This window comes from Symphalangus syndactylus, chromosome 12 (assembly GCF_028878055.3).
Source record: "Symphalangus syndactylus isolate Jambi chromosome 12, NHGRI_mSymSyn1-v2.1_pri, whole genome shotgun sequence".
In the NCBI taxonomy this organism is placed as follows: Eukaryota; Metazoa; Chordata; class Mammalia; order Primates; family Hylobatidae; genus Symphalangus; species Symphalangus syndactylus.
Genome location: NC_072441.2, coordinates 145725181 through 145742371, shown reverse-complemented (window position 1 = coordinate 145742371; position 17191 = coordinate 145725181). Strand labels below are relative to the sequence as shown.

Below are 17191 nucleotides of genomic sequence, written 5' to 3'. Positions count from 1 at the left end.
GCTGACCGCTGTGCCCAGAGAGCTGGGCCAGGGCCAAAACTGAACTTCTCTTGCTGCCCCTGCCCACCAAGGCCCAGCAGCAGAGTCCAGCACTGGCCCTGCTCACCCCAGCCCAGGCAGAGGAAGCGCTTGCGAACGAGGCGGGTGCGCATCCGCCCAATGACAGCCAGGTAGGACTGCCAGGCCTCGGTAAGCACCCAGCAAAAGGAGGAGAGAAAGAAGAAGTGCAGGAAGGCAGCCGTCATGGTGCACACGCCCTGCAGGGAGAGGGAACGGGAGGGAGTGGCCCTGAGCAGCCGCCAGGGCAGGAGGCGCCGGGCTTCCCACACCCGCTGCTGGGCGCTGCCACGGCCGCCCACCTGAGCCCCGCCCCCCACAGAGCCCTGCCAGGCACCCCCGCCTTCCTGCACCCACACACAGCACGACACGGGCCTGGTGACACACACACAGCACTCGGCATCCAGGGAGGCGAGTGGGCAGGCTGCCCACGCACAGACGAGGCTGGCAGGGAGGGGGACAGACATGAGTACCTGCCACGTCACAACCGGGCAGGCCCCGTGCCTGGCATACATGGTGCTGGCACTGTGCAGAGAAGGCCAAGGGGGCATAGGGAACAGTCTGCACAGGTCGTCCACAGGTAGGTGGCAAAAGGAGGCCTCACTCAGGCTTCCACACACTCACAGACACAAGGAGGCCCAATGCCACCTGCCCAACACACACCCAGCGCTCAGCTCACACACACGTTTACTGATGTTCACAGAAGTTCCTCACTTGAGTACACACCCCCTCTCCAATGTCCTCACATATGGTCTCACACACTATTTCATACACACTCTAATCCCAACATGGGGCGCACACACACCACCACTAATGGACGTACAAGCAAACACACACACTGCGCTCTCCACCTTCACCCCTCCACCCCACTCACACCCCTGGCAGCCCTGGAAGCCTGCACCTGCCTTGCTCAGCACCCGGGACTGGCCCACGAGGATCAGGATGTTGGATGCCAAGATGGACAGGCAGAAGTTCAGCAAGATGATGGAGCGTTCAGATTTTATGAACCTGCCGGGGCACAGCAGGCAGGGACAGAGGCGCTGGCTGCCCCACCCGACCTGGTGTGGCTGGCCACCTCCCGTACCTGCCCCCCCCCCCGCCTCCCAGCCACAAGAGCCAGGTGTCAGACCTACCTCCAAAAGGCGGCATAGATGGCGAGCAGGGTGAGCAGTGCCATGCACGACACCGCACAGCCGATCACCAGGGGGACCGAGGGGGAACCCGCCAGCTCCAGGGTCTGGGGGAGATGGGCAGACGGTCAGATGGGTTGCTGGGAGGCGGGAGCTGCAGGGGTGCCCTGTCCCCTCCTCTACCGCAGACTGGCATACCCACAGGCAGAAGGGCAACACCTTCTTGCTGTCGTACTCACGCATGCACAGAACAGACCCGGGTATCCATGTGGACACATATTTATGCTCAGTCACCTGCACTCTTCCACACACAACCAGACACACACATGTGCACACACACACACAACTGGCCACTGCCGCATACCCCCAGGCAAATATCATTGCTGTGAGCACAATCCCAGGGGCACAGACATCCACGTACAATCCCACAAGCGCACCTGCAGATGCACATTCAGGATTACCCAGGCGCCTGCCAACACCATCACTGATGGCTGCTGGAAGCCCAGGGCCTCCTCCCTTATCCAGCACAGGCACCTCTGTTCCACTCACCAGGTCCTTGGGTGGCTGGGCCAGCACAGCAAAGGTGGACAGGTGCTGGCACTGGCAGCGGGTGTGAGCTGCCTGGGTCTCCAGGGTCTGGCAATTTTCAGTGTCCCAGTCTCCTGAGCTGGCATCTCTTGGGTAGGGGAGAGATTCAGTAAGCCCCAGGCCAGCTACGTGGCCCTGCCCCAAGTCCTGGCCACTGCCCAAGGACAGGCTAAATCCACAGTAAGGCCACATCCACGAGGCAACAGCAGGGAGTCCCAGGATACGTTCTTGACCCCTTAGGCTAGGATGGCACCAAAAATCCCTCTTGTCTTTCAGGCAGGAGACCCCTTTCTGGCAAAGGGCCCTAGGGCTGCTCCCTTCCTCACCCAGAGGAGCCACCCAACTCACGCTCTGGAGTAGTCCCAGCTGGCACAACGGGGATCCGTGGTCCCCTGGGGAGCAGAAGACATGAGTGCAGTCTAGGGAGGGAAGCTCACCACACCCCACCACTGCCCATGCTGTGGGGGCCACAGCAACTCCCACACAGGTCCAAGGTTCAGCCCACCATCAGGGACAGAGTGCTGCCCACCAGACAGGCCTCTGGCCACCCAGGTTGAGGTGCACCCAGGGTCTCTGCAAGGATCTCCACTCACATTGATGATGTAGGAGAGCTCCACAGTAATGAGGGGCTCAGCTGGAGGCTGGGTAGGGGGGCGCACAGTCACTGTCATCACCCGGGATGTGACGGCCAGTGGGGGCCTGGGGGACAGGTACCGAAGTCAGCTTCTGCCAGCAGGTGCCAGCCCCAATCAGAAACCCTGAAGCCACTTTGGATGGGTGTGCAGAGGCTTCTAAGGAGCCAAGGCCCAGGGGAAGTCCTAGCTCAGTGGGGTCCAGGACTTCGGGTGAGGTCTAGAGCTCTGCCCATCACCCCCTGGGTGGCAGCCCAGCGTCTGGGAGCAGCACGGCTACATTTGAGAAGCGTGTGTCCAGAGCCAGGCAAGGGGGTTCCTGAAGGTGGAGGAGGCTGCCATGGATCTCTCTGCAGCCAGCACTAGCTCAGTCCTCCTCCCCTTACCTGGGCCTTCCTGGACCCTCAGCAGCCCCATCCACCCATCCCCAGGACTCACCTGGGAGGCGGCAGGATGAGGCCAAGGGTACGGTAGAGTACAGCACCGATCACAAAGTAGGAGGACTCATCGGGGTCTGCTGGGAGGAGGCGCTGGTGGGAGTGACCCGGGCCAGGAGGCACCGTTCCTGGGCCCCTCCCCCTGCCAGGGCTGCCTGCTGCCCCAGATGTGGCTGGCTTCCCTGGGGAGGAGAGGCTGAGCACCTCCTTGGGCAGGAAGAGGCGGTCCTCTGAGTGCCGCACCCAGTCCTTCATGCCCCGGCGGCCCCGCATGGGGAACGTGATGTCACTGGACACAGCTGAGACGGGCTCTCGCTGAATGCTGATCACTGCAGTGGGAGGAGGGTGGACAGAGACAGACAGACGGGCAGAGACAAAGGGTGGCAGACCAGGGGAAGAGACAGATGTAGGGGAAACATGTACCAGGAAAGGTAGGTGTGGACACCGAAGTTGGTACAAACACAGACAGATGTACACAGAGAAACAGACCACACACAGATGAAGGAGAGGGTAGAATGTGGAGAGAAAGATACAAATACGGGGTTAGGTAAAGACAGAACCTCTTGAGTTCTGGCACGTTCAGGACCCCCTCCCTTGCCTGACTCCTTCTACCTAGATTATCTGTGACAATCAGAGAGCTCTGGAAGGCCTTAAGAGCATCGCCCACCAGGTGAATGAAGTCCTCCACGACACGGAGCAGGTGCACAGAGCCAGGGGACACCTAGGGACAGAGAGTGTGTAAGGGTCCAAGGCAGGGTGGGTCACGGGAGGAGAAGCTGGCAGCTGTGCCCCGCACCTGCTGAGCATCGTCCCACTTCTCCTTGTTTTCTGCATCCACCATGAAGCTCACCACCTGGAAGAAGCGCTGGGGAGAGAGCAATGAGTGGCAGGGGGTCCTAGCCCCAGGGGACAGGGGGCTTCCCCCACTATAGCCACACTTGCCGCCTCTACAGCAGACTCTGCCTAGGGGCCTGGCCTCCCGCTTCAGTTTGGGCCTTCTCCACCCTCCGCCCTCCTTCCGCCTAGGCAGTACCTGCACATCATCAGCCGAGGGCACGTAGGTGGCCCTCTTAAAGGTGTCAGTGACATTCCTCAGAATGTCCACAGAGAAGAGCAGGTCCCCACTATAGTAGGTGCGCCGGGCCAGTAGCTCCTGCAGGCTGCGCACCACCTGCGACATGCCCTCGCCCGCCAGCATGCGCTGCCCCTTGGCCAGGTGCTCCCTAAGCTGTAGGTGACGAGGGGGCCACAGTCACTGAAGTGTCAGGAGCTGGAACCAGACCCTGGCCCATCCCACTCCAGTCCACCCACTGCTTGCATCCACGGGGAGAGAAAGGGGGAAAAGGTCAGAGAGGCTCAAAGGGGCACACAGGGGAGACAGAGTCCGAGAAAGAGACTCATAAAGAGAGAGAGAATCCCAAAGGGTACTTTAAAAAAGACCGAAATAGAAACACCTAGAGAAAAAAGGTGTTCAGATGTACATATAAAAGATATAAGCACAGTATGGGAACAGGGTACCTCCCCATCCCAAAGGGGTCACGTACATTCTGGAGTGTAATGAGCGTGTGTGTGGGCGCGCACACACACACACACACACACACACACACACACACACACTGTCTCTCTTTCTCTCACTCTCTCTCAACACAAGCTCTAAATGCATTCACACAATTAATACCCAATTACAGTCAAACATGTACACACATTCACTGACGCTACTCTTACCCCATGACTGGCCCTGGGCTGGATGCTGGGGACACAAAAATAAATTCAGGGAGGCCCCAGTCTAGCCGCACACACAGACACTTGGATGAGCACCTAACGACTGAGGGGCTCATTCTGCAGGAGCGCAGAGGTAGGCACCAAGGACAAAGGAAGACACTTGAGAGTCAGGCCTTGAGGTATGAGTAGGAGTTTGCCAGACAAGGAGAGGCACAGCCAGGCAGAAGTGGGCACAGCATATGCCAAGGCACGTGGGAACGAGTGAGAATCACGCTCCCTCCACCCCCTAGCAGAGTCTGAGACAGATTCTGCTGTGCCCCAGCCCAGCAGGGTGCACTCACTGACAGATACAGGTAGCGGTACTCGTGGGAGATGCAGCGAGCAAAGCTGGGCAGCCCCCAGTACGCCACGCCTTGGGCACTGAGGAGACAGCGGCGGCTGGCAGACCCTGCAGGGCAATAGGACAGAGGTCTGGGCACGGGGGCCGAGCTCTCACCCACACTCCTCCATATCTCAGAGAGGCTGCGGGGGCAGAAGGGGGCAATAAGAATGGCAGGGGTGGTGGTGGTGGGGAAAGCCACCCGCCCCTTACCTGAGGCGTTCGGGGGGCACTTGTTGTAGATGATCTCGCCAGCAGCTGCCTTCTTCCACGTCATCAGCATCACGTACTCATCCCTGCACATCTCATGGAAAGCTGTGGGTGCAGGGGTAAGGCTCAGCTGGGCCCCTACATGGGGCCCCCAGCCCCCAGGGTCATTAGGGCAGTACCTGGACACCTCTTCTCACTACAAGGCTTCACCTCCTCTCCGGTGCCCTCGCAGGGGTAGCCCTGCGTGCCCGTGGCCTGGCACATGCGGAAGCGGCGCTGCCAGCCTGTGTCACACGTCTTAGAGCACAGGCTCCATGCATTCCATGGCCCCCACTTGCTATCAGTGGCTGTGGGAGAGGGGAGGCATATGAGTGGGCCCAGGTGCCCCCATGGTCAGAGCTGCCACTTGCCACCCCTGTGCCAAGCACTCACCCGGGCACTCGAGGTTGCTGCACTCCCGGGTGTCAGTGAGGGCACCCGTGCATGTGGCCCAGGCTGGGCCCGCCACGCTGCACTTCCGGCTGCGCTGCTGGGTCCCATTGGCACAGGACGTGGAGCATGGGCCCCAGGGACCCCATTCTAGCCACTGGCCTTCCACTGCATGGGGAGACACAAGCAGGGGAAGCTGTTGAGCGGGATGTGTGAGGGCTGGTGCTGTGGAGCACCACAGGAAGACCCAGAGCCTGCTAGGCATTCAGATTTGAGCCAGGCCAGACCCACTGGAGTGGGGAGGGGAGGGGGTTATGAGGGAGGCTGGAGTGAGCAGATAGTGCCTGGGCCTCATGCTGCCTGCCTGCCACCAGCTCCAGAAATACAGGACACCTCTCCTCTTAGCACCAGGCACAACTCACTTCTGGCTAAGGGAAGGGGCTGCAGGAGTGTCTTCTGATCTTTGCCAGCACTTCAGCCCAGCTTTGTGTCCTCTCACAGTCCAGCTGGCCATGCACCAAAATGCAAGGGCAGCCCAGGGCTTGGAGAAAGAGCTGTCCCCTTTTGATGGCGTCACAGGGTACTAACTCATGTCAGGGCTAGGGGGTCACCTCGCACACAGGCAGGCACACTTCTCCAGTCTCCCCATGCTTGGTCAAAGTTTAAGGGGCCCCCAGGGGCAGGTCACTGGACCCGACTGCCTCCCCAGGTCTCCCGACCCCCCACCGGGCTGGGCAGCGCCCTCATGGAAGCCCACGGGCGCTACTGACCCGGGCAGGCAGCCATACTGCAGAGCTTAGTCTGCAGCTCAGGACCCTCGCAGGCCTTGCCGCCGTGCTGGGGGGGCACGCAGGTCCGCATCCGGCTCCGGGACCCCCGCCCGCAGCTGCGGGAGCACAGGCTCCAGGACCCCCACTCCTCCCACACGCCGTGCACTGCAAGGAAGCACGTGGCCGGTGGCTGGGCGGCACCATGGCCCCACCCACCACCAGTGCCTGCCCATCCGCCCACCAATCAGGAGCTCCGCAGCTCTGCGGCTGCTCCTCATTGGCTCTGCCCCGGGTTCTGTTGCCAGGGGGATCTCCCAGGGCCCCACCAAGGTGCGACCCTTTGAAGGAATGTGCAAGTCACAGCCTTCTGGTCCTAATTCACATAGGACAGCCCCTGTGGATGCCTGGACAAGGACGCCAGGACCAACAGGAGGCGAACCAGGGGTCCTCCTCCCCTGAGGGCACAGGAAAATTCAGGAAAGGACCCAGGACCCATGCCATTCCACCCCTCCCCACCCACCCCTAGACCCAGAGCCTGAATACAACACAGCAGTCCGGGGGCAAGAGAAGCGCCCTTCCCAGCCCCAAGCGCACAGACACACAAATAAACATGGACCTCTACACGGACACCGACACACCGAGCTCACACGCTGGAACACAGCTTTGCCCCAGGCCTTTGCAAACTCCTGCCACACCCCCAGGTACCAAGAGCCCTTCCCAGGCAGGCCCTGCTCTAAATCCACAGCACCACTGGCATGGCCTAGGCCCCACTTCACCCCCTCAGGGAGCAAGGAGCAGGACTGGCTGAGACTGCCCTGCCCTTGCTGTCTCAAGCAAGCACATGCATTTCTTTAACAACTACACACTCAACTGAGGGAGGCTTAGGGGAGGCTCCCTTAGGGGGTGCCCAAAGGAGGGAGGGGAAGGTCAGGGAAGTGGCGTTTGTCTTAGATCTTGAAGGACAGGCTGAATTTGAATAGCCAAGGTCGGGGAGGAAGGACAGGACAAGAATCAGGAAATGCAGGGAGGTGGGAAAGTGTGCAAGCTACCAATATGGCCGGAGCGGAGCGGGTAAAAACACGAGCCTTGGTTACCAGGATGCAGGCACTGGGGGAATGATGTGCCCAGAAACGGGCCCAGTAGCATGGGCCCTGGTCTGATCCATCTGTGCCCCCAGTGCCCTGCACCGGGCTGGCATGGTGCGCAGAGTTGGGCATGGTGTGGGGAACAGCCACATTTGTTGAATGAAAGGAGGAGGCAACCAACCATTTTGGAGATTAATCTGCCCGAGTCCCAGGCAGGACCTAACCCTGCAGGCAGATGGGGTGGGGAGGAGGACGGGCCTACCTGGGCAGGTGGCTGAATTGTTGCAGGGCCGGGTCTCCCGCAGGGGCCCGCTGCACAGGGTCCCATAGGGGGAGGACACGCAGGAGCGGGTGCGCACCTGCAGACCCTGCCCACACGTCAGGGAACACACGCTCCACGGGGACCACTCCTCAGCCGCCGGGTCGCCTACGAGAGAGGGACAGCGTCGGCGGCAGGGGGCACCTCCTAAGCACTCCGTCTCATAGGGGTAGGGGGAGTGGCAGTAAGGTGGGGGCAGACATCAGAGGGCTCCTCCTACCCTGACCCCAAGTAACAGGCTCTTCAGGAGGCCCCCCAGCCCTTCCCACAAGCTTCATGTGGCACAGACGCGACTGAACTGCAGGACAGAGACAGACAGGCACACACCAAGCACACACACCACCAGACACACACAGCCGGGCCCCCGCCGCAGAGGAAGGGAGGCGGGCCCGAGTTACCTGTCTGCGCCATGTATAGCCCAGGCTCATCTGCAGACCTTGGCCACTGGGTTTTCACTTTCGGTTCCTCTTCCGGCTCTTCACCTGGAACACGGAGGTGGCGGCAGGGGCTCAGCAAAGGCCAGCTAGGTTCTGTTACAGTGGCACAGTGAAGGCAGCCTTGCTTGCCCTCCGCCTGAGGGCCTGGAACCAACTGCATGATGCTCTCTCAGGATCACATTCTGCCCTCTGCCCCACCACCACTATTTCACAGACAAGGACACTGAGGTTCAGAAGGCTACACAGGACTAGGCCCTGGCCTCGCAGCCATCTTTTCCACCTCTTGCCTCAGCCAGATGTGGGGGAGATGGAAGGGGCATGGCTGCCCACATGAAAGAGCTCTGGGAATGCTTCTGTGCCAAGTGCGGCCCATACCCCTCTCCTTTAGTCCTCTCACTGGAAAGAAGAACCATCATCTCTGTTTACAGATGAGGAAACTGAGGGCTAGACAGGGGAAGTGCCTTGTCCAAGAGCACACAGCTGCATTTGCTCCTCCGTTGGACTGACTCCTAGGGGCTGAAAAAGCATCCAAGCTGAGCTGCTGCAACCCTGGCCCCGAGCCTGTCTCTGAGATACAGTTCATGTTCCCCGAGCAGCACTGGAGAGTGACCTGGAGGCACAGGTCAGAATCCCACTCCTCTGAGACCCAAGGGGCCTAGGGCAGGTGCCCACATCCAACAGACCTTTCTCCTGCTGGCCCTGAGGCCAGGAGAGCAGCAGGTGCTCGAGGAGGCCAGGCTACGTTGACCCTGGCCTCACCAGGCTCTCAGCTGCCCTGATTTATGTGTCTGGGCTAGGCCTTGGAAGCACTACCACCAGCCCTGGTGGCTTCCATTCTCCAAAGCCTGGCCCTCCTGGACAGACATGAACTCATCAGGGCCCTCTCCCACAATCGGGTGTCAGGGAGGGGCAGACATGGGCGCAGAAGGGAAAGGCCCAGCAGCCTCTACGTGAGGAGGTGGGACTGGAAGAGCCTTTGAGGACGGGCTCGCCCCATGCTATCCCCAGACTATTAGGTGCTCCTCTCCCCCACCTCCAGGCTCCTTCCTATCTCTAAAAGCCCGCAGCACGGGACAGGCGCACTGAGTGTGAAGGGACCCACCAGGGCTGCCTCTTCCTGCCCCCTGCTGCCCAGCCCAGGCTCTGCAGCTGAGAGGAAGCTCTTTCTCACCAAGCATGAGGAGCCGCCACCCTGAGCAAATCCGCTGCCTGGGGGCTCGGAACTGCCACCCAGCCCAGCCTCTGGTCTCATCCACTCTGGGGCCTTTCCCTCCACGTCAGTCACCAGCCCCAGGGCCTGATCCACATGGTCCCTGAAATTTCTCCATCTCTGAAACCTGGACTCCCAGAAGAGCTCTGGAGTGAGTTAACTCTGGATCCCAAATGGGGTGTGGACATTGACCAGCTGCGTGGCCTCGGGCACGTCTCTTCACCTCTCTGACCCTGCTTTATCCTCTGGAGAACAACATTCATTATATTCCGCCCCCAGGACTCACGTGAGGACCCCCTGCCAGGAGGGCCCTGAAACCCTCAGCACCCTGCTTGGCACACGGCAAGTGCTCAGAAGACAGTCACTCTCGTTTATTTTTATCATCTCCCTTCTCTTCACAGCCTCCACCCCTTCCAGCCCCTCATGTGCCACCCGAGCCTACTCCCTCTGAATAGCATCTGCAGTTCCACTTGGCCCCTGCCTCTCTTGGGACCACAGAGGGGGTGGCGGGGCCAGGCGTGCCAGCTCCTCGATCCCCTCCCCCAGCCCTTCCGCCATGCCCGCTCAGCCGTCCCCAGCCCTGGAGCCTTGTGACAAGCTACCCTCTCCACGCCCACCCCCAGGCTGCTGAAGAAATCTACGGCTGTGCCAACTGGCACCGTGACAGCTTCAGGGGCTCCACATCCGCTGGGCACCCGGGACTTCTCAGTGGCCCTTCTTGGCTCCGTTCCTTCCTCATTCCCTGCTGTGGCCATACTGCACCTTGTCCTCTCTCCTCAAGCTCATCTCTGCCCGCTCTCTCAGCGATGACCTCGACATCGGGAGCCCCCAACATCTTGCCCAGCCTCTCCAACGACCAACTTCCCTGCAGCCCTTCTCCCCACAAAGGCCAGCCCTGTGGCCTGGGCCTGCGTCCTCCTCCTCCCGCCTTCTCAGGAGGGCTCCACCCATTATCCCCTTTCATCAGCACCCTGTCAGCATTCCCCACTTGCGGCAGCCTAGGAACGGATCCAGGCCTCCTTCCCTCTCGGAGAGGCCCTCCTCTGACCCTCGGCTTCCCTCCTCCATCAGTGACTGGTCTGCAGCCGGCACTCTGGTTTTTCACCTGACACTCACTTCCTGCCTCAAATGTCACCTCCCCTGTTAATCCACTGCAGTCTGGCTCCTGCCCACATCTCTCTGCTGAACGTGCTCTTGATAAAGTCATCAGCACCCTCCTTGTTGCTAAATCCTGTGGACACTTTGCAGACCTGGTCTCACCTGACCCCTCAGCAGCATTTGGTCCTGCTGACTCGTCCTCCCTGGAAGCATCTCCTGGTCTCCCACCTCTCTAGCTACTCTGTCCGCACCTCCCTGAGTGGTCTATTTTCCTGCTGTGTCCCATATCAGGAGTCCATGCTTTGTCCTGTTTTCACTGCACGTGCTCCCCACCAGGCTTAATTAGCCCCCTCTGAACCAATGCTCCCAAATCATCACCCCCAGGCCCTGCCTCTCCTGTGCTGCATTCCTGGATATCCTCCTGCCTCCTGAGAAACTCTCCTGACCATCAAATTCGGCATGTCCAAGAGGCCCACCGTCTCCTCTCAAATCCCTACCTGTTTGTTTCCCCACCCTCTTTGCCTAGAAAACTCCTACTTGACCTTCAAAAGCCACCTCAAATGACCTCTCATCTATGGAGACTTCCATATTGTCAACTCCCCAGGCAGAGTTGGCCACCCCCTCTTCTATGTGCCCTTTCATCACAGATAGGTCCATCTTCTGACTGTCAGAAATACCCCCCACTCTCTGCCATAAGCCCGTTGACCCCCAGGGAACGCCAGCACAAAACTCAGCCCAGCGAAATACCAAGAAATAAGCACCAATGAATACATCGTTCCCAGCTTCCCCCACAATGGGGCTCACGAGGAATGGTCATTTGTAATCTTGACTCCCCATGCAAAGTATCAGCTCCGTCCCACAGCACCAGCATTCAGATTTGATATGCCAGCCTGCATCAAAGGGACCACTAAGACAGGCTCAAAGACAGGGCTCTGGCCCCTATTTATTCACAAACACTTTGGAGGTGCAAATCCAGCTGAGAGTCCTCCCATCCAGCTCCTGTGTGGGCTTCCTGCCCATCATCATGTCTGGGGCATCTACCAGTCTGGCACCCAGTGCTCACCAAACACGGACACGTGAGAGACCAGCCTGACCTTCTTGTCGGGGACTCACACTGCTTCCTGTGGTCCTTGCTCCTCTTCTAACCACTCACGGACCATCTGCTGGCCAGCCCCACAACGTAACAGGAGGGGGAGGGTGAAGCGGGTTGGGGTTGGGGTCAGTGGTTTCCAGAATCCACCCTATTTGAAAATCAGAACATGTCCGAGGTTCAGCTTTTGGATCCCTTTTCCAGCCTCCTGAACTGGGCCAGAGAGGGGAAGGTACAAGCCCAAGGCCTCACAGCCAGGCCCTACACTGCCTGCCTGCCCGTCCATTCCCACCCATCCCACTCAGAGGAGAGGAGAGGCCAGCAATTCATTCCCACACAGGGGAAGGCTGGTTCTCCGTGGAGGGGGAAGAAGACAGATAAGAGCAGAGGTGTCATTTACTGAAACAAACACTTAGTCAGCACACACTGTGTGCAGGCCCCAGCCAGTCCTGAGGCCAGAACAGGGCAAGCCAAGAGGAAGCTGAGCCAGGCAGGGTCCAAGAGGACAAGGAGGGGCCCCCAGAAGGGACGTGAGTACCCCAAGAACTCCTCAGTGTTCCACCCAGTGAACTCAGCGGCTTGTGGATCAGGTGCCCCAAGGCCTGCAGTTCTGCAATCTATCGGTTTTCCCATCGGGCTGCCAGTCGTGGGCACAAACAGATGTGCTGCCTGGGACACACTTCCCCACTTGACCACCTGGTGACCTCATAACTATTCTGTTCTGAATAAGGCAATGTTTACTCAACAACTCCCACATGCCAGTCACTGTGCACTCAGCATCACCTCATTTCATCCTCATCAGGGCTGGTTTCCCCCATTTTACTAATGAGAAAGGAGGCTGCAAGGTCTCACACTGGAGAGAGGCTGAGGTGGGATTCAAACCCAGGCCTGCCTGACTCCAGAGGCCGTGCTCTTTCCACTGTACTGCACCGGCTCTGACAAAATGCCATTCAACTTGGACCTCCTCGGGGACACCTTCCCTAATTTGCATGGGACTCCGAGTCACTCCCCACCTCCATCTAAGCCCCTAGTCCTTGCCCCTCTTATCCTGTTTTCGTGCTACTGTTTAATTGCTCCTTTGCACCCCTGTTCCCCTTTCCCCTGAAGTGAGCCTGATTCTCCTCTGTGTAACCTCCAAAGTGAGCCTCGGGGACCCCAGCCCCAACCACATCACTCCCCAGCTGAGGAGATCTTCAGTGGCTCCTCCACTGCTACAGCCAGAGTGTGAAACTCTGAGCCTGGCATGCTCCAGCCCCTGCTGACCTGTCCAGTACTGCTTCCCACACCCCACTGGGCAGCCAAGCACACTGCAAAGCCATGTGGACCTGTGGAAAAGGCACAGATTCTGGAGCCAGACACACGTGGGTTTGATTCCCAGTTCTGCCACAGTCTTGCTGTGTACCCTTGGGCAAGACACCTCATCTCTCTGAGCTTCAGATTCTCTGAAGGTAAGGAGGACACTTTCTACCACATAGGTTCATTGTGAGAATTCAGTGAAACCAGAGATGTGAACTGCCTGGAGCACAATCCGCTCTCAATGAAAAGGAGATGTCAGCTGAACCAAGTGGCTCACGCCTGCCATCTCAGCACTTTGGGAAGCCGAGGAGGGCAGATCGTTTGAGCCCAGGAATTCAAGACCAGCCTGGGAAACACGGTGAAACCCCATCTCTACAAAGAAATACAAAAAAATTTTAGCTAGGTTTGGTGGCATGTGCCTGTAGTCCCAGCTACTTGGGAAGCTGAGGTGGGAGGATTGTTTGAGGCCATGAGTTCAAGGCTGCAGTAAGCCATGATTGTGCCACTGCACTCCAGTCTGGAAGACAGAGGAGGCCCTGTCTCAGAAAGAGAGAGAGAGAGAGAGAAAGGAAGGAAGGAAGGAAGGAAGGAAGGAAGGAAGGAAGGAAGGAAGGAAGGAAGGAAGGGAAAAAGAACAAAAAAGAAAGAAAGAAAAGGAGATGTCACCCCTTTTCATTATCCATAGAATGTACAAATGCTTTCCTCCCTCCACACATCTGCTAACACTATTCCCTGCCCTTGAAATATCCTTCCCTGTATTGCAATCTGCCAAAATCATCTACATGTCAGTTGCCACCTCCTCCAGGAAGCCTTCCTAGACTGACAATACAGTGGTTTGGATATGCTGGTCCCCTTTTCTACGGCCTAGTCCCCAGGCCACCTTCTTCTATACCTGTGAGGATCCTGGGCTCATCCCTCCTGTGGTGCCTGAGGAGGGGTCTCAGTCTCCCATGCCGCTGTTGCTCAGAGGGCCTAGCTTCTGGGAAGACAGGCATTCAGCAAACATGGGCCAGATATTGCTGGGAGTTCCTCCACCCCAACCACAGAGAGGCCCCTCTTGCCTCACCCCCGGTGCCAGCAGGCAGGGTGAGCACAGGCTCTTTGTCACTTGCACAGGACTGCAGATACCTGCTATGCTGTGCTTCACAGACCCCGCCCCCCAAACTCCACACAGTCCTGTGCCCTCAGCCTACCATGGTATGAATGTGTTAAAATAACCACAACAATCCTCACTTCCACGGGGAGAGAGCACTGTGACTTACAAAGCAATCGCCCCTTCCCTGGGCTCCCTGCTTCCTTCCTGAGGCTGGTCCCAGAGCCCTGAGCAGGAGCCGACTGATCCCCTTGACACACGCTCTGTCATGCCTCTCCATGGCACCCCATCCCCAGCAGTGCTTCTTGCACCCCACGGAGTATCAGAATCACAGGGCACAGTGGGGGAAAGAGGTGGCTTTTGAAAGGTGCAGCCTCTGCCCCTGCAGTCCAATGAAACTGGGTACCCCTATGAGATCATGAACCTAGCCAGAATGCCAGACCTCCCCCACAATAATCCTTCTTCCCCAGGCTGCTGACCTATCTACTCAGCCTCCCACCACAGATAGCTGGGTCCCTGCCACCTCCCCCATGTGGCCAGAAGCTCCTCGAGAGCCGGGATTGTGTCTGACTCAGCCTGCTTCCCCCAAGACGCCCAGTTTCTTGCTGCCATAAAGCCCTTGGCCAAGACGATGAGGCCCCAGTATCCTGGGATGGCAGTCAAAGCCCTGGCCCCGTCTCCCTCTACCAGGGCTACCATCCAGCAGCTCCAGTCTCTTTATAGCTCCTACCCCCAGGGTGGTTCACACCTCCACGCCCTTGCACAGGCTGTTTCCTCTACCTCGAAAGCCCTTCCTCCTGAGAGCTTCCCCAAAGCATGGGGCGGAAGATGACTTGGGGCGGCTCACAAATGTGCCATTAAATGACACTGGATCCTGGACTGAGGATGTCAGGCTCTCCCAGGTCTCTTCATCAGTTTGTACGGGGTAGTCTGGTTTGTGCCTGTTGTCCTGATGTAATTGATGGTACCCACCTCTTCCCCTTCATAACCTCAGATGTGTCACAGTTTAGATGATAAGTTACATGGTCACTTTAATCCTTCCAACTGCATGAGAGATAAAGCCTGTGCAGCTCCAGACTTTAACACATCCCCAATGTGTGCTAATTCCTCTCTCTAACAAATGGAGAGGTAGGAAAAGCATCCAGCTGGAAGTTAATAACGGCATTTTGTTTTCACTGTGGTGGTTTCTTTGGTTATCTTCTATTTCAGATAAATGGTAACTCTTTCCATTTAGGATATGAAACTTATTTTTAATATAGTAAATTTAAAAAATGATACAATTGAAAGAGAAACTTCACAGGCTAGTGAATTCCTATTCACTCCTTAAAAGTCAACTCCAAATCACCTTCTTTAGACTACCTTCCTCCCCTTTGTGGTTTAATCCCTTACTCTTCCTCTTCCTCTGACATCTGGCAGGGTCACAGTCATACCTATTACACTAAATTATGATGACCCAGCTACTACTTTGTTAGGCATCTACCGTGTGCCAGTCACTGAGCACTTACTCTCATCCTCTCACTAAACCCTCCCCACAGCTCTGTGGAATAGCTCTCACTACCCCCGCTTTACAGGTGATGAAGTGGGAGTGAAGGGACTTATCAACAGTCACTCAGCTAGTCAGCGGGAAGGTCCGAAACTGAACCCGGACTGGGCGACTTCAGTCTGTGGCCCTGACCACCGCTGTCCTAGTTAGTGCTCTCTCTCCCCCACCAGCGGGCAGACAGTGTGCCTAGCTCACCTCCTATCTCATTCAGAGCCAGCCCTAGGCCTGGCACAAACTCTACTCTGATAAAGACATGAAGATGTGTGTGAGGGATTGGCTGGAACTCAGTCCCTGCTGAGATGTCTGGGGACGTCCGGGCCCCGCTCCCCACCCTATGGTAGAGCACACAGAACCCCACCAGCACAGATCTGGGCTGGAAGGACCTTCCAGGAAATACCACCACCATGTGTGCTGGGTCTCCCCGCCCCCACCCTGCCTCCTCACTGCCTGGGCCCCCAACAGGCAGGGAAGGCCCCCACTTCCTGCTGCCAGACCAGGATGGCCAAGAGAGAGCAGCAGGATCTGAGCGCTGGGAGGGAAATGCCAATCTTAGGACAGGGCTGGGCAAGCAGAGGCAGCTTCCTAGAGGGGACAGGGCTTGAGCAGTGCTTAGAAGGATGCAGGAGTTCTGGATAACCAAGGGCAAACACCATTCGAGTAGCCTTGGTTGAAAGGGCGGGGGAGAATTTGAAAGAAGGCTGACAAGCAGGTGGTAGCTAGGTCCCGGCTGGGGCTTGAACACCAGGCTGAGGAGTTTCGGTAGCACTGGGGATTTGCTGGGGGCTGGATTGGGGGTGACACACAGATAGCTGGGGGTTCTGACGCCCCAAGATGGGCAGCACCTTGTCCAAGTCACAGAGCAGCAGTGGCAGGTGGGGGTTTGAGCCCACTCTTGCCTCCCAGGAGACCCCAGGTTCACCTGGTGGCCACACCGCAAGGATGGAGCCTGATGGTGGGGAGGGTGAGCCTGCAACAAGCAGCCAGGCGCAGGCCAGCGCCCACAGGGGCGGTAGGGATTGTGGCCAAGGAAAGAGGCGTGCATGAGGCGGGGTTCTTTCTCCCAAGTGTCGCTGGGCACAGCCATTCCCACTGCCCAGTGCCTCCTCAGGATCAGAGAGTCAGTGGGCAGGAACTGCAGGCTGGCACCGGCCGTCAGGAGCTGAGCCCTACAGCTGGCACTACCTCTGCGGCCCGCCTTCCAGCCCTGGCCTCAGCCAGCCTCTGTGCCAGTCCGCCACCAAGCTCCTTCCTGCCTGCCTTTCTTTTCTTCCTTTCCCCCCACTTAACAGATTGCGGCAGCAAGATGGCACAAATTTATGGCTCAACTCACCAAAAATAACAAGAGATCTATCAAAGGCAGTTTGCGTGAAATTAACAGGCGCCTGTACCCTCTTGTCAAACTCACTCGGCTCTGAGGCGTCCCAGGCACACCGCCCAGTCACTGCCCACCAGCCCCCAGCCCAGTGCTCTTCCGGTACCAGCCCAAGCCCACCCTGCTAGGCCTTGCTGTGGATCCTCCTCAGGGGTGTCCCAGAGAAGATGAACACAGCTTCCCTGCCCTGGTGCCTGGGAGAGGGGCCAGGACAAGGGTCTCACCCTTCCTGTTCACTACCATCCCCACGAATCTTGCTCTCAGTCTGGCAGCTGCAGGTGCCAGTCCATTCTC

General features: G+C 58.2%; 1 protein-coding gene across 17 annotated transcripts in view; it reads right to left on the bottom strand.

The window, feature by feature from the left end:
• The window catches only part of ADGRB2 (adhesion G protein-coupled receptor B2), a 36987-nt gene that overhangs the window by 9396 nt on the left and 10400 nt on the right, over positions 1-17191 (bottom strand). For 9 of the 17 annotated variants that reach the window (XM_063625191.1, XM_063625193.1, XM_055254878.2 and 6 more), the window contains exons 3-19: positions 8157-8240; positions 7702-7866; positions 6355-6519; positions 5588-5752; positions 5335-5502; positions 5159-5260; positions 4908-5014; positions 3878-4072; positions 3641-3709; positions 3457-3565; positions 2846-3173; positions 2369-2474; positions 2124-2167; positions 1737-1863; positions 1191-1294; positions 963-1065; positions 107-257 (exon numbers count right to left, since the gene is read on the bottom strand). In XM_063625191.1, coding sequence (XP_063481261.1) covers positions 107-257; positions 963-1065; positions 1191-1294; positions 1737-1863; positions 2124-2167; positions 2369-2474; positions 2846-3173; positions 3457-3565; positions 3641-3709; positions 3878-4072; positions 4908-5014; positions 5159-5260; positions 5335-5502; positions 5588-5752; positions 6355-6519; positions 7702-7866; positions 8157-8240 — 2292 coding nt within the window. Of the gene's footprint in view, positions 1-106; positions 258-962; positions 1066-1190; positions 1295-1736; positions 1864-2123; positions 2168-2368; positions 2475-2845; positions 3174-3456; positions 3566-3640; positions 3710-3877; positions 4073-4907; positions 5015-5158; positions 5261-5334; positions 5503-5587; positions 5753-6354; positions 6520-7701; positions 7867-8156; positions 8241-10167; positions 10484-17191 lie in introns of those variants that run through there. The other 8 variants (XM_055254884.2, XM_063625196.1, XM_055254882.2 and 5 more) reach the window with 6 other exon arrangements.